Source organism: Staurois parvus, unplaced genomic scaffold, assembly GCF_062004578.1.
Source record: "Staurois parvus isolate SC_StPar_1 unplaced genomic scaffold, SC_StPar_1.0 ptg001133l, whole genome shotgun sequence".
Lineage (NCBI taxonomy): Eukaryota > Metazoa > Chordata > Amphibia > Anura > Ranidae > Staurois > Staurois parvus.
This window is the reverse complement of record NW_028318929.1, coordinates 4,014,960-4,029,674: the sequence shown is the minus strand read 5'-3', so window position 1 is coordinate 4,029,674 and position 14,715 is coordinate 4,014,960. Positions and strand designations below refer to the sequence as shown.

Sequence of the window (14,715 nt, the reverse complement as noted above, 5' to 3'; positions counted from 1 at the left end):
TGCTGGTGGTCAGTGGAACTTTGCCCCCTTGTGCTGGTGGTCAGTGGAACTTTGCTCCCTTGTGCTGGTGGTCAGTGGAACTTTGCCCCCTTGTGCTGGTGCTCAGCGGAACTTTGCCTCCTTGTGCTGGTGATCAGCGGAACTTTGCTTCCTTGTGCTGGTGGTTAGCGGAACTTTGCCCCCTTGTGCTGGTGGTCAGTGGCACTTTGCTTCCTTGTGCTGGTGATCAGTGGGAGCTCTGTTATTGTGTTTTCCTTTTAAGATAAAAGATGTTAATGTATGGGTAGTTTTTTTTCTAAACTAAAACCTCAGTATTCAGGTTTAATTGCACTGTTAGCACTTTGCGATAAATAAGTGGGTTTTGGGCACTCGGTCTCTAAAAAGTTCGCCATCACTGCTCTATAGTGTGTACTTGCCTCAATTAAGAGCACTAAGTGTCATTTCTGTCTGCTTCTTCATTCCTCTGCTATCAGCATGAGTCACTTCTGACAAGTTTTGTTGATACCTAGAGAAAAATAGTGGCGGGAGGGAGCTCCAGCAGATTGACAGCCTCAGCTCTGTTCCTGTGTGCTGTGTGGAGGGGAGCGTGTCTCTTCCCTCCAATCAGCTCTCAGATCTCTCCTCACTGAGCTCTGCAGAGTGCAAATTCAGCTCTCCGCCCCCTGTTTTTCAGAGCTAAGAGATCCTATATAAACTCTGTACTTTGAATAGATGTAGAGAAGGGAAGACTGCACATAAACTTATGTAGGATTTGTTTAATCTCTGTGTATCACCCGAGGCCAGTCACTTCACTGGGTATATGGAAGGGTTTACACTTTATCTACAGCAGAAAAAAAATCTATTTAACCGCTTCCTGACCGCCCTATAGCAGTAATACTGCTTCAGGGCAGTACGGGTGCGCATAATCACGTATATACACGTGATTTAGCCTTTCCAGGTAGGGGGCACGTGCGAGCCACGCGTACGCCCTACCCGTGCTGCCATTCATGGCCGCGGCTGTCAATCACCGGTTATAAAAGTTTGCAAATATATAATTGTTCTTCATAAATTTAGACCAAGATGTATTCTGCTACATTTCTGTGGCAAAAATAACCCAAATCAGTATTTATTATTTAATCTGTAGGAAAGTTATAGAGTTCACAAACTATGGGATATATCTGAATATTGATCAATCCTGAAGTACTGACAGCCAATCTAATTTCTTGAGGCCCAAAAATGTCAGAACAGTACAGATATCTCCCCAAATAACCCGTTTTTGCAAAGTAGACATTCCGACGTATTGCATAAGAGGTATGGTGAATTTTTTGAAAGTTGTAATTTTTTTGTCATAATTTTTTGGAAAATGAAGAAATTAAAAAACTTATTTTCACAATTTGTTTTTTACATACTCTTACCAGTGCAGTACAGCGTCATCATATAACTGGTGTGGTGGTGATCAGGGACACTGACTAGCGACAGTACAAAAAAAAAAGATAACTTTTTAAAATTCTTAAATTTTTTTTATTTTGTATTACATTTTTTCTCTTTTTTAAGATTTTTTTTTTTTTTCATATTGCACTATGACCAAAGTAGTATAATGTTACCATAGTAACATTATACTACTTTGGGGAAGTGATCAGTATTTTTATTTTTTTTTTACTCAATTTGATTGCTTATAGCGAATTATTTCTTTGATATAAGCAAGCATTTAACTGAATGAAATAGATTCATTCAGGTTTTTTTTGTTGTGATTAGCTGTGATTGGCCACGGCTAATCACATGACACAGATCGGCTGTGATTGGCCCAGCCTGTGCATGTGATCACTGTGACCATTCACAGCTAGACACACTTGTATACAATAGATGGCATGAAAGGAAGCCATCCATTGTATACAACTGTCATGTGACTTGCTGTAATTGGTCACAGCAGGTCACATGGTACTGGCAACAAGCCCGGTACACAGATCTGTCATCGGCCGTGTCCGCGGTACCTGGCTGGTGACAGATCCCTCCACAGCGCGGCCCTGCGGGCATGAGCAAAGGGCGATCCGGGAAGGATGTCATAGGATGCCCTCCCGGAGGAATGAAGTGTTCGCCCGGCCATCATTTGACCATAGGCCGAGTGGCAAGTGGTTAACTATAGTGATGACACTGAATATTTCAGGCGGTTTCCATAAAACATCAATCAGAATATGTTATAGATGCTACAATAAACCATGATGTGGTGTGCCATAAACTATCATAAACAGGAGTAGTTACACTGATATGTACATTTTTACTAACACATGTCAAAGTTGCAAAATTGTGTTCAGGCATTAACATTTGTTTTCCTTTCAGTCACTAGGGGGGTTGAAAAAAATGAATAAAACAAAAATTCACCCAAAACACTTATAATCTACCTTTAATTATGTTTTACTGGTATTCTAATGCAAGGTCTATGTCTTCTCTTCTTTCTTCTCAGATATCTGGAAAGTTATCTCACTGACTTCCTTGTCTCTGCCAATCTTTACTTTATGCCAGACCTTTCCTGTGTGTTTTACATCCTCACCGATTGTCCAGATCATGTGCCCGATATTAAACTGCGTCCCGGAGTGTCCAAGGTCATCTTCCAGATTCCGAAAAGAAGTCGCTGGCAAGATATCTCTATGCTACGCATGAAGGACTTGCTTGATCTTGTCTTGCCTCAGGCCATAGATGAAGTTGACTACCTCTTCTGTATGGATGTTGATCAGGTAGGTAAGATCCAGTATAATTTATACCACATTGGCCTGAGGATGCCACAACCTACAAGGATGCTTACATAATATTGCAATTAGCTTGACATGACATGCTCTTTTCAGCTTGCTAGTCTTTCTTGTTACTTCCAAAGCCCTACTACATAGAAAGCATTGCTCCCATGAATTGCAGTTTTGAATAAAACGCCCTATAATTATATGTTGTATCTGTGCAATCTCAAGTTTCTTCTTTGGTAAGGTGTTCCAGAAGAAAGAAGTGCTTCCTATTTGTCAGTGCAGTCATGAGCACTTTCCATTGCGAACATTATGATGAATACTCCCTCCAGTGCTGAGTATTGCAATGTATGGTGTGCAGATGGCTACTCTGGCAGCACAGGACATTGTGGCTGCTATGTGCAGCAGGGTCTGGAGGAGTGGTCAGGCTATTTGGAGATATTTTCATGTGGGGTTACAACCTCTGTCACGTACTTACTGTTGTCTGTGTCAATGCTTGGTAGATTTTCCCATTTATTTATTTTGTTGACCAATGTCTCTGGGATAGACAATTATGGGAAAATCCCAAATTTTGAATTGTTGCTAGAATAGGAATAGAGCAGAAATCTTCCAATTTAGACTCCCGTTCCATGACAGCTGTCAGGCATATCATTTTGGATAGATTTCCTTTTAATTCTTGTTGCCTTTACAGGACAGGAAGTGAAAGAAAATTCCCAAAATTGTAGAAAAAAAAAACCTGACTAGGATTTAAACCATTTCCTACCCTATCCAAAAATGAAAAGAAAAGGTCTAGGCTGTAGATATACTTTAAAGTGGTTGTAAAGGCTCAAGGTTTTTTACCTTTGTGCATAAAAAAACCTTCTCTGTGCAGCAGCCCCCAAGCCCCCCCCTTCTCACCTAAGCCCCCTCTTGATCCAGCGATGTGTACTGGAGTCTCGGCTATCCCAGCTCCCACTGGCTCCTGCTGCTGTCAACCACAACCAATGAGCCAATGAGAAAAGAGAAGGGGCAGGGTGTGAATGGACACACAGAGCAGCAGGTGTCCCCATTGCAAGCTGCTTGCTGTAGGGGCACCTGACAGGAGGGAGGGGCAAGGAGCGCTGGCAAGGAACCTGAGAAGAGGAAGATCTGGGCTGCTCTACCACTGCAGAGAGCAGGTAAATACGATGTATTTGTTATTTTAAATAAATAAATAAGCCTTTAATATCACTTTAACTACGGTTGTGCTCAAAATTTTGCATACCCTGGTAGAAATCGTGAAATGTTTGGCATTTATATTGAAAATATGACTGATCAAGCCAAAAAAGTGTGTTTTATTTAAGGATAGTGATCATATGAAGCTATTTATTATCACATAGTTGTTTGTCTCCTTTGTAAATCATAATGATAACAGAAATCTCCCAAATGGCCATGATCAAAAGTTTACTTACCCTGGAATATTTGGCCTTGGTACAGACACACAAGGTGATACAAATGGGTTAAAATGGCAATTAAAGCTTGATTTCTCACATCTGTAGCTTTTTAAATTGCAATTAGTGGCTGTGTCTGAATAGTCAATGAGTTTGTTAGTTCTCATGTTGATGCACTGAGCAGGCTAGATACTGAGCCATGGGGAGCAGAAAAGATATCCAAAGCCTTGAATATGCCAGTCAGTACTGTTCAACCACTTATTAAGAAGTGGAAAGTTCAGGGTATATATAATATACCAAAGTAATACGCACAAATAAATTACATTTTCCGGATAATGCTCAATTTTGTATCCACTTTGTTCGCATATATATGCTTTTACACAACTTTCCTTCAACATTCCCTATCCAAACTATATCTTGCTAAATGCAGAGTAGTAATAAATACAGTATCCGTTGCTATTTCTGCATATCCATACACAAAATCTTGCTGGAAAAGTAATTTCAAAATTTAATTCATATCCTTAGTATCACTATCAAGACAGGATTAGCTTTACAGAAAATCAAGTTCAATGTAAAGACAAAAAGATGCAGTAAAGCACTTTTTAACCACCTCCCGTCTGGCCGTTGTATATAAACGGCCGGACGGTGGCACTGCAGGGTCGGGTGTTCGTTTATAAACGGCCTCCCCGCCCCTTGCTTGTGCACGCTCCTTGGGAGCGCGCAGCACTGCAATCCGGTGCCCGCTGTGTCCTCCGGACACAGTGGAACACCAATCGTCGGACGGGACCTCTGTGCGAGGTCCCGATCATGTGATCACTGATTGGCCAATCAGTGATCACATGCAGAGTAGTAAGCAAGATGTCACTTCTGACATCATTGCTTACTACGTGTGAAATCTGTGAATGATCACAGAGGTCACATGATACAAGGCTATTCACAACAGCCTTGTACCATGTGACAAGCTGTGACCAATCACAGCTCTCACAGTAGTTCTCCATGGCTGCAAGAATGCAGCCAGAGAGAAGGAGAAATTATTGTTTTTACAGCCTTTATGGGTCAGTGTAATCAGAGTTAAAAAAAAAAATCTTCATCACCCCCCACAAGTAGTACAGTGTCACCATGGTGATACTGTACTGCTAGGGTGACAGTATGTAAAAAAAAATAATATATAAAAAAAAAATTAAAAATGTAAAAAAAAGTTTAAAAATTATAATTTTTGGTTATAAACTAATTTGGGTTATATATATATATTTTTTTTTTACTAAAAAGATAATGGATCATATTTTTGCTAAGATTTAAGATGAAATATTATTTATATGCAAAATTTTAGAAAAACACTTTTTTTCAAAATTTTGGGACTTTTTCAATTACATAGCAAAAAAAATTAAAAATCCCAGTGGTGAATAAATACCACCATAATAAAGCTTTATCTCTCTCAAAAAAATGCTAACAAATTCATATGGGTACAGTGTTGCATGACCGCGCAATTGTCATTCAAAGAGTGATAGCGCTGAAAGCTGAAAATTGGCCTGGACCGGAAGGGGGTAAAAGTGTCCGGACTGGAAGTGGTTAAGAGCTAGAGATGGGCTTTAAAGCTGACATCCGAAGATGGAAAATGTTTACCCTTGCAGCACGGTTCCCCTCCCCACTTCAAGGGTTAAAGTGTAATTCCACTTTTATATTCAAAAATGAAAATGTTACCCACCAACACCCTTCCCACACCACCGGTCCCTGGTGCACTGTACAAAGTGAGAAGTGTATGGATCTTTAAATCGAAAGACATGGGTGGCAGTGAGCTTAATAGGTTTAGCGGGTTCAGAAGAGTGGGAAGGGTAACATTACATTTTTGGATGCAAAAGTGGAATTTAACTTTGTCTAGGATAGCCTACTCAACCACTTCAACATGGAGGAACCCCTAAAATAACTTTCCTGTTTCAGGGAACCCCTGATAAATATTATTAAATCTACAACTCATGATACAGTAGTGTGATGGTCAGTGGGAAGAAAGCTCCTTACGCTTGTCATTGGGAAGAATTACCCCCTTATAGATCGGTGGTGTCATTGGGAAGTTATCTGAGAGGCAGAAACTGCTCATTGAGTAAGGAACCCATGGCAACCTCTGGAAGAACCCTGGCTGAGAAACCTTGGTCTAGGATAATGATGATGAATAAGGTCAAAAACGTACCCTACTCATTGGTCTCCGGAGAGCCAGCACTCTCCTCCACTATCCAATGCTCTGAAATGTAAGTGGGTAAGTGAGCTGTTGATGGACAGCAATGGGAAGAGGCTTAGGAAGACTGGTTCCAAAAAGAGGAGGAATTCTACGGGTGCAAGGAGTAAGGTAAGTAAATCACCTCTTTCATCATCAGCCAAAATGGCCAAGAAAAAGGGGATCCCACCACAAGGGTAATGGTTTTTGTAATGGTTTTTGTTTTTTTCCCCTGTAGGTAGACTTTAAGGTGAAACTAAACCTTCCTATTATTTTCAGCCAAGGAAGCTGCCTTCTTAGCCTCTGTTTGACCTGCAACTGCCATGGTGGTGCATAGGTCATCAGTTGTGGCCCCATCCATTTGATGGTTTGACAGTTTGCTTGAGAATGTGACAGGTAGTATTCCTGACATGCCAGTATGTAACTGCTTTTCGAAACCGTTAAATTGATGGGTTTAGTCCAGTTTTAATAATAGGAAATCCAGCAACGTAGTCTTTCAAAGTGAAATGAGAACTGTTTTTGTTTATTAATTTTTTTTAGTTCAACAACCAATCACATTTAAACCTGCACTGGAAAGTGAATGACAACTGAAAGTTTTAACATGATCGGTTACCTTCCATATATGCAAACCGTCATTTCAGACACATGGTCAGAATCAATCACAATCACAGCTTTAATTTCTATATTTGCAGATATTCACTTCCAATTATGGCCCTGAGGTACTTGGTGAGCTGGTGGCACAGATACACTCTGGCTATTATCTGGCCAACAGAGAAGACTTCACCTATGAAACCGACCCTCGATCTGCAGCGTACATACCTCCAGGACAGGGCCAATTTTACTACCATGCTTCCGTGTTTGGCGGCACGCCATTGAGTCTCTTTAACCTTACCTCCAGCTGTCTGAATGGCATCCTAAGGGATAAGAAGCAGAAAGTGGAAGCAATATGGCATGACGAAAGTCATCTCAACAGATATTTTGCCTTGGAAAGGCTACCAGAGAAGATACTGTCACCAGAGTATTGTTGGGACAACAGATTGTGGTTGAAGTATCATAAACTGGTCTGGGCAAAGAAAAAATATTCACAATTAAGGGTATAACTCAGATGAAGATGAGTCATGACAACTAAGTGACAAGGTTGTACAGACACAAGGAAGCTGTGGGTTTGGATCAAAAACTAGAGAAGGTTTTGGCTGGAGTTCAACTTTAAGCCTGATGTATTTTGATTGGTTGCTGGTAGGCAACACCAACACTTTTCCTATCATAAAGGTATAGGTTTTTGCAGGCCAGTGTATTTTTAGGGGCTGGTTGAATTTTAGCAACAAAATGATCATCAAACTGGCACAAATGACTTGCCCCAAAATCTAATAACTAATAACCAACTGGATTTGTCTTTTCAATGGGGTTGCTCTAAACTGCTGATAGGCAATTCTTTAATAGTTTAAAGGACATTTTTGCTCTTTGCACTGCCTAAAGGGATTTCACAAATGTAGTGTTTTAAAGCTGAACTCCAGACAGTGAAATAAACAGCTGGAATACGTACTGTATATGGGAGCTGTTTTACCTGCCAAAGGACTTGCATTTCTGTCCATCCAATCCTATGATTTACACAGCCCCCCTGCACAGCCACGAAAATCACACCATTTTGTGTAACAGAAGTAGCTGAGTATTTACCAGGTCAGCCTTCAATTAATGCAGAAACATTGACATTTTGGAGTTTAGGTTTCTCCCTTTAGTATTGGCTCACTTATTAGAGATGCAAGCATTTGGCATGCTTTAGATCCCTTCTTCAGGCCTTATACAATTGTAGGATTTACTGAATTGTATTAAGCCTGAAGAAGGCATCTAAGGCACCCTGAAAATTTCCATCAATAATAGCTTAAAGTGGTTGTAGTGATGGTGACTGGCTTCAGGTGACACACAGAGATCAAACCGATCCTCCTACATAAGTTGTATCTGTTTGAATGGACGTAGAGAAGAAAATACTGCAGTTAAAGTGCAGAATTTATACAGCTTGTCTGGGAGTTAAGAAAAACGGAGAGATGAAATTACACACTGCATAGCTCAGTGAGGAGAGCTTTGAGAGCAGATTGGAGGGAAGGGACACGCCCCCCATTCACACAGCACAGCACACAGGAAAAGAGATGAGGCTGTCGATCACAGGCTTTACCCTTTCCTGTCACCTTTTTTCTCTTGGTGTCAAGAAAACTTGTCAGAAGTGATTCATACTGATAGCTGAGAAATGAGGCAGCAGACAGAAATGGCACTTAGTGCTCTGGATTGAGGCAATTACACACTATAGAGGGATACTCTTTGTTCATATTTATGTCTACAACAACTTTAGACTAAATAATAAACCACTGCAAAAACATTTTTGAAATTGGGCCCCAGTAGCTTATAGCAATAATATGTTAGTATGCACAGCATAATGGCATATTATGGCAGACTTACCTGGCTAGTGATCCCTTCCGGTGCCTTTAATGCTCCGGGCAGTCATGGGCACTGCTATCTTCTCCTGGTCTACTTTCCAGGTTCTGACTCTATGGCCACATGTTTGGCTGGGCACCGATGATTTGGACTGGAGTCACATCATCGCAGTACAGAGCTGTATGGCTCAGTGTACACATACATGCTGACAGGCAGGGAGAAAGATTTATGACAGAAGAGGACAATACGGTTTCATCTATCATAAAAATCCTGCCTGTCGGCGCTTTTTTTCCCCTTTTTTTTAAGTTTAATTCCGTTTTAAAACTCTAAATTTAACTTACAGTTAGAAATACAGTGTAGTCATCTCCCCTCCCTTACCCTGCTGATTAGGTAGTGAAGGGACAGCAGATGATTGATGAGCTCATCCTTCTGCTCCACTCCTATCATTATGTTCCTGGTCAGCTCATTGTAGCACTCCTCGTGGACTTGCTGTTCTGTCCTTCTCTCGGGTTAAATGGAGGTGCTTAAACTGTTTTGCATTAAAAAAAATGTGATAGTGTATTGGGAAATGCAGAGCTGATGATAAGGGAGTAATTCATATTCGCATCAAGATCAAATTTAAAGATCCAAAAAAGATACTGATTTAAAGAGTAAAAGGGATTAAGGGGTTTTAAAGGGGTTTATTAAGAAGAAAAAAAACAATCCCCTCTGGGTAATCTAATTTTACCAAAATTTGTAGCAGATTCCTTCTTTTTTCTCTTCTGAAAAAAGCAGATAGGGCTCATGTACACTGAAGCTGATCAACTGACGTTCAGGAGCTGTTCAGCATTTTTTTCAGCAGCCCCTGAACTCTCCCTAATGTTTTCCTATGTGTCCATGTACACATCGTCGTTTACAGGCAGTTGAGTTTACAGTCATCTTTTTTTTTTTTAATGCACCAAACTTGCTCTCAGGAGAAGATTTTACGGACGTTTCAAATGCCAAACGCTTGTAAACGTGGTTAGCCGCGTTTATAAGTGTTTGCATTTAGAAGCATTTTTTAACTGTTCCATGTCCAGATGCTGTCCAGAACCTTTTTTAATCATCTGAAATGCTTGCAAAGCATTTTCCATGTATTCAAATGGACCCGGTACACCAGCGCAGTCAGTTCCAGGTTTCGCATGAAGGAAAAAATGGTAGAACGTGCCGCATTATGCTCATGATGGGATCCATAGAGAATACAACCAGAAAAGACAGGTCATCTCAACACATACTGCTCTCTCTGCTTCTGCTCTCTCTATTCTTCTCAAAATGTCTGAAATAGTTAATTTTTTACTATTTTCAGTACATTCTGGGCATTTTGGAAGGTCTCCTGAGGTTATCTTTTAAAACCGCTTCTAAACGCAAACGCGCATAAACGCCGTATGCAAACGCAGCTAAACTGACTATTTTAACCTATGTTTTCCAGCAGTCAGTTTCCATCGTTCAGAAGAGTTTTCCAAACGCCCCGTGTACATGAGTCCTTGGTTCCACAATATCTTTTTCACTTTTTCAGACTGATTCTTGAATGCGAGGCCCTGCGTTCATTATAACCATCTTGTGCACTTTTAATGTTCTTTTGAGGAAAGTTGCAGTATCAGTACCTTTAGAAGTAATTAACCCTTAGGATGCTTTCACACTGCCCCGCTGCGGTTTGGCCACAGTGTAGTGTACCTGCGTTTTTCATGCAGGTTACCCCAGGTTTCCCATGTTGGCTGGTGTTGGAGTGGTGACAATTGGTTGCAAGATCTGAACACAATCAGAGGTCACATGCTCCCCCATGGAAGTACTGATTGTTTTCATCAGCCAAAGCAATGGAAAGGGAAGCAGTGGTTAACTGGCAAGATATCAGTGGGTCAGCGGGCCCATTACACAGACACTGCCACTTTTCCCATTCAGTGTCTCTTTAATTTGATGTGTTTGTAAGCTTTGGGATGGCCTATACCTACACAGTACTTAAAGTGATACTCAACACACACTCTGTTTAATTTACATTATCCCTTCTCTTTCTGTATGGAGATGATGGCTCTGTAATTATTTTAATAAAAAAGAATATCTAAGTACCATTTTCCTAATCGATATACATCTGTCACAGGACCCAGATCTTTCCCAGCCTGTCTGTAGGGAAACATAAGCAGGAGGAACGTCTAGTCCTCTGTTGCTGGTCACATGTTCAAAATAAAAAAACAGCCTGTGGAATACAGAGTAAAAATAAAATAATATCAATAAACTTTTTTTTGTTTTAAATTATACAGATATATATTTGAAATAAAATCTTTATTTTTTGTTAATAACATGGTGTGGGTGGATTTCTGCCAGTCACAGGCTGTGTTACGCCCCTCCAGCCTGTGTCTTAGAATAAGTGTGAGGTGCAGCCTCCATCAATCAAGATGTAATATCCCGGCCCTATTCTGTTTAGCTGGTTAGTGGACATGGAGGAGGAGGGAGGGAGTGGGCTGTCATTTACCACTATTTATACGCCCACATGTGTGATTCTATAGTCACATGGGCTACTCAGGGAGGAAATGCATAGAAACTCACAAAGTGAGCATGTGCAGAGCTGCCAACACTGCTCTGCAAAATCCCCAACTACATTGGGGACATGATCAAAAGGGGAAGATATAGAACAGCAGGATCAACCAGGTATTTTGCAGAATTCGGAAAATTAATCACATCGTAAATGTTGTATTACATGCTGTTCATACTCACTCACTGATAGTTTTTTATGATGTGGGTTTAGTGACACTTTAAGTATCTGGGATTATGAGCTTTGCCAATATTCAGGCGGCACAGAAGGCAGGCGTGTGATACAAGAGAATGCTTAATTTTATTTCCATAATTTAGACTTAGAGTTTAGAGATTCTTGGTTTTTAGGAAAATGTTTTGATAATGTAGTTATAGTCTTAGAAATTGCTATGGTGTGGCATTTGTTTTATCTATATACTGTACATTTATACTATTTTTTTTTTATCATTTAGATACGGTTATTTATTTTACATTTTTATATGGTTTATGGGGTTAGTGAATGGTTGTAACATTTGGCTTTCAGAACTTTTTTCAATGGACTGATTGATAGGATTTATATTACAGTACAGACTTTCAGAACAAACTATATTGGTTATTTTTATATAAAATTTATGTAATACACATTTATATGTGTGTGTGTGTGTGTGTGTGTGTGTGTGTGTGTGTGTGTATATATATATATATATATATACAATGCCTTGAAAAAGTCTTCATACCCTTTGAAATTTTCCACATTTTGTCATGTTACAACCAAAAATGTAAATGCATTTTGTTGGGATTTTATGTGATAGACCAACACAAAGTGGCACATAATTGTGAAGTAGAAGGAAAATGATAAATGGTTTTCAACATTTTTTACAAGTACAGTACATCCAGAAAGTATTCACAGCGCTTAACTTTTTCCACATTTTGTTATCTTACAGCCTTATTCCAAAATGGATTAAATTTATTTTTTTCCTCAACATTCTACAAACAATACCCCATAATGACAACGTGAAAGAGGTTCATTTTTAAATCTTTGCAATTTATTCAAAATAAAAAACCGGGAAAAAAAATACATGTACATAAGTATTCACAGCCTTTGTGCAATACTTTGTTGAAGCACCTTTAGCACCAATTACAGCCTCAATTCCTTTTGAGTATGATGCTACAAGCTTGGCACACCTATTTTTGGGCAATTTCTCCCATTCTTCTTTGAAGTACCTCTCAAGCAGGGGCGGACTGACCATTTGGAAACTCGGGCAGCGCCCGAGGGCCCGGAGTCAGTAGGGGGCCCCATGAAATGCACCTGGTACCTTTTTTATAGGCTTTTTTGAGTGTGGGCAAGGACACAGGGGCCCCATTATCCCCTATTGCCCGGGGGCCCCATGAGTTGTCAGTCCGCCCCTGCTCTCAAGCTTCATCAGGTTGGATGGGGAGCGTCGGTGCACAGCCATTTTCAGATCTCTCCAGAGATGTTCAATCGGGTTCAAGTCTGGGCTCTGGCTGGGCCAATCCAGGACATTCACAGAGTTGGCCCATAGCCACTCCTTTGTTATGTGGGCTGTGTGCTTAGGGTCGTTGTCCTGTTGAAAGATGAACCGTCGCCCCAGTCTAAGGTCCAGAGCACTCTGGAACAGGTTTCATCGATCCTGACTAATCTCCCAGTTCCTGCCACTGAAAAACATCCCCATAGCATGATGCTGCCACCACCATGCTTCACTGTATGGTATTCACTGGTATTGGCCAGGTGGTGAGCAGTGCCTGGTATCCTCCCAACATGACTCTTGGCATTCAGGCCAAAGAGTTCAATCTTTGTTTCATCAGACCAGAGAGTTTTGTTTCTCATGGTCTGAGAGTCCCTCAGGTGCCTTTTGGCAAACTCCAGGCGGGCTGCCATTTTCCTTTTACTGAGGAGTGGTTTCTGTCTGCCACTCTACCATACAGGCCTGATTTCTCCACAGAGAAATGCTGGAGCTCTTTCAAAGTCACTATCGGGTGCTTGGTAACCTCCCCGGCTAAGGTCCTTCTCCCTCGATCACTCATTTTGGCCGGGCGGCCCACTCTAGGAAGATTCCTGGTGGTTCCAAACTTCTTCCATTTACGGGTGATGGAGGCCACTGTACTCATTGGGACCTTCAATGCTGCAGAAATTTCTCTATACCCTTGTACCCTCCCCCAGATCTGTGCCTTGATACAATCCTGTCTCTGAGGTCTACGTACAATTCCTTGGACTTCATGGCTTGGTTTATGCTCCGACATGGCCCAGAACTGTGGGACCTTCTATAGACAGGTTTATACCTTTCCTAATCATGTCCAATCAACTGAATTTCCCACAGGTGGAGTCCAATCAAGTTGTGGAAACATCTAAAGGATGATCAGTGGGAACAGGATGGACCAGAGCTCAAATTTGAGAGTCATGACAAAGGCTGTGAATACTTATGTACATGTGTTTTTTTTGTTTTTTATTTTTAACAAATTGCAAAGATTCAAAACAAACTTCTTTCACGTTGTCATTATGGGGTATTGTTTGTAGAATGTTGAGGAAAAAAATTAATTTAATCTATTTTGGAATAAGGCTGTAACATAACAACATGTGGCAAAAGTTAAACGCTGTGAATACTTCATGGATGCACTGTAATTATCTGAAAAGTGTGGCGTGCATTTGTATTCAGCCCCCTTTACTCAGAAAGCCCCAGCTAAAATCTAGTGGAACCAATTGCTTTCAGAAGTCACTGAATTCATAAATAGAATCCACCTGTGTGTAAATTAATCTCAGTATAAATACAGCTGTTCTGTGAAGCCCTCAGAGGTTTGTTAGAGAACATTATTGAACAAACAGCATCATGAAGGCCAAGGAACACATCAGACAGGTCAGGGTTAAAGTTGTGGAGAAGTTTAAAGCAGGGTTAGGTTATACCAAAATATCCCAAGCTTTGACTATCTTCTGTTACTACAAAAAAAAAATAATTTTTTTTTGGACCACGATGGGGTTCAGGGGCGGCCTGTTATTACTGACTGTTATGCACTTTATGCCTGCTGGTAATGTGGTGACCTTATGGAGGCACCTTTTTTCATTCACTGTGTACTTCTTTTAGCGCCTGGTTTTATTACTATTGTAAATATTCTGTAAGATATACAGTGCCTTGAAAAAGTCTTTATACCCCTTGACATTTTCCACATTTCGTCATGTTACAACCAAAAACGTAACTGTATTTTATTGGGATTTTATGTGATAGACCAACACAATGTGACACATAATTGTGAAGTGGAAGGAAAATTATAAATGGTTTTCAAATATTTTTACAAATAAATATCTGAAAAGTGTGGCGTGCATTTGCATTCATCCCCCTTTACTCTGATACCCCTAACTAAAATCTAGTGGAACCAATTGCCTTCAGAAGTTACCTAATTAGAAAATCGAGTCCACCTGTGTGTA

General features: G+C 40.5%; 1 protein-coding gene across 3 annotated transcripts in view; it reads left to right on the top strand.

Moving 5' to 3' along the window:
• Nucleotides 1-11,920, top strand: part of LOC149439365 (N-acetyllactosaminide alpha-1,3-galactosyltransferase-like) — a 104,728-nt gene extending 92,808 nt beyond the window's left edge. For all 3 annotated transcript variants that reach the window (XM_089659149.1, XM_089659150.1, XM_089659148.1), the window contains 2 exons: nt 2,441-2,711; nt 7,019-11,920. In XM_089659149.1, the coding sequence (XP_089515275.1) occupies nt 2,441-2,711; nt 7,019-7,426 (679 nt within the window). In that variant the 3' untranslated portion in view covers nt 7,427-11,920. The remainder of the gene's footprint in view (nt 1-2,440; nt 2,712-7,018) is intronic.
• The last annotated feature ends 2,795 nt before the right edge of the window (nt 11,921-14,715 follow it).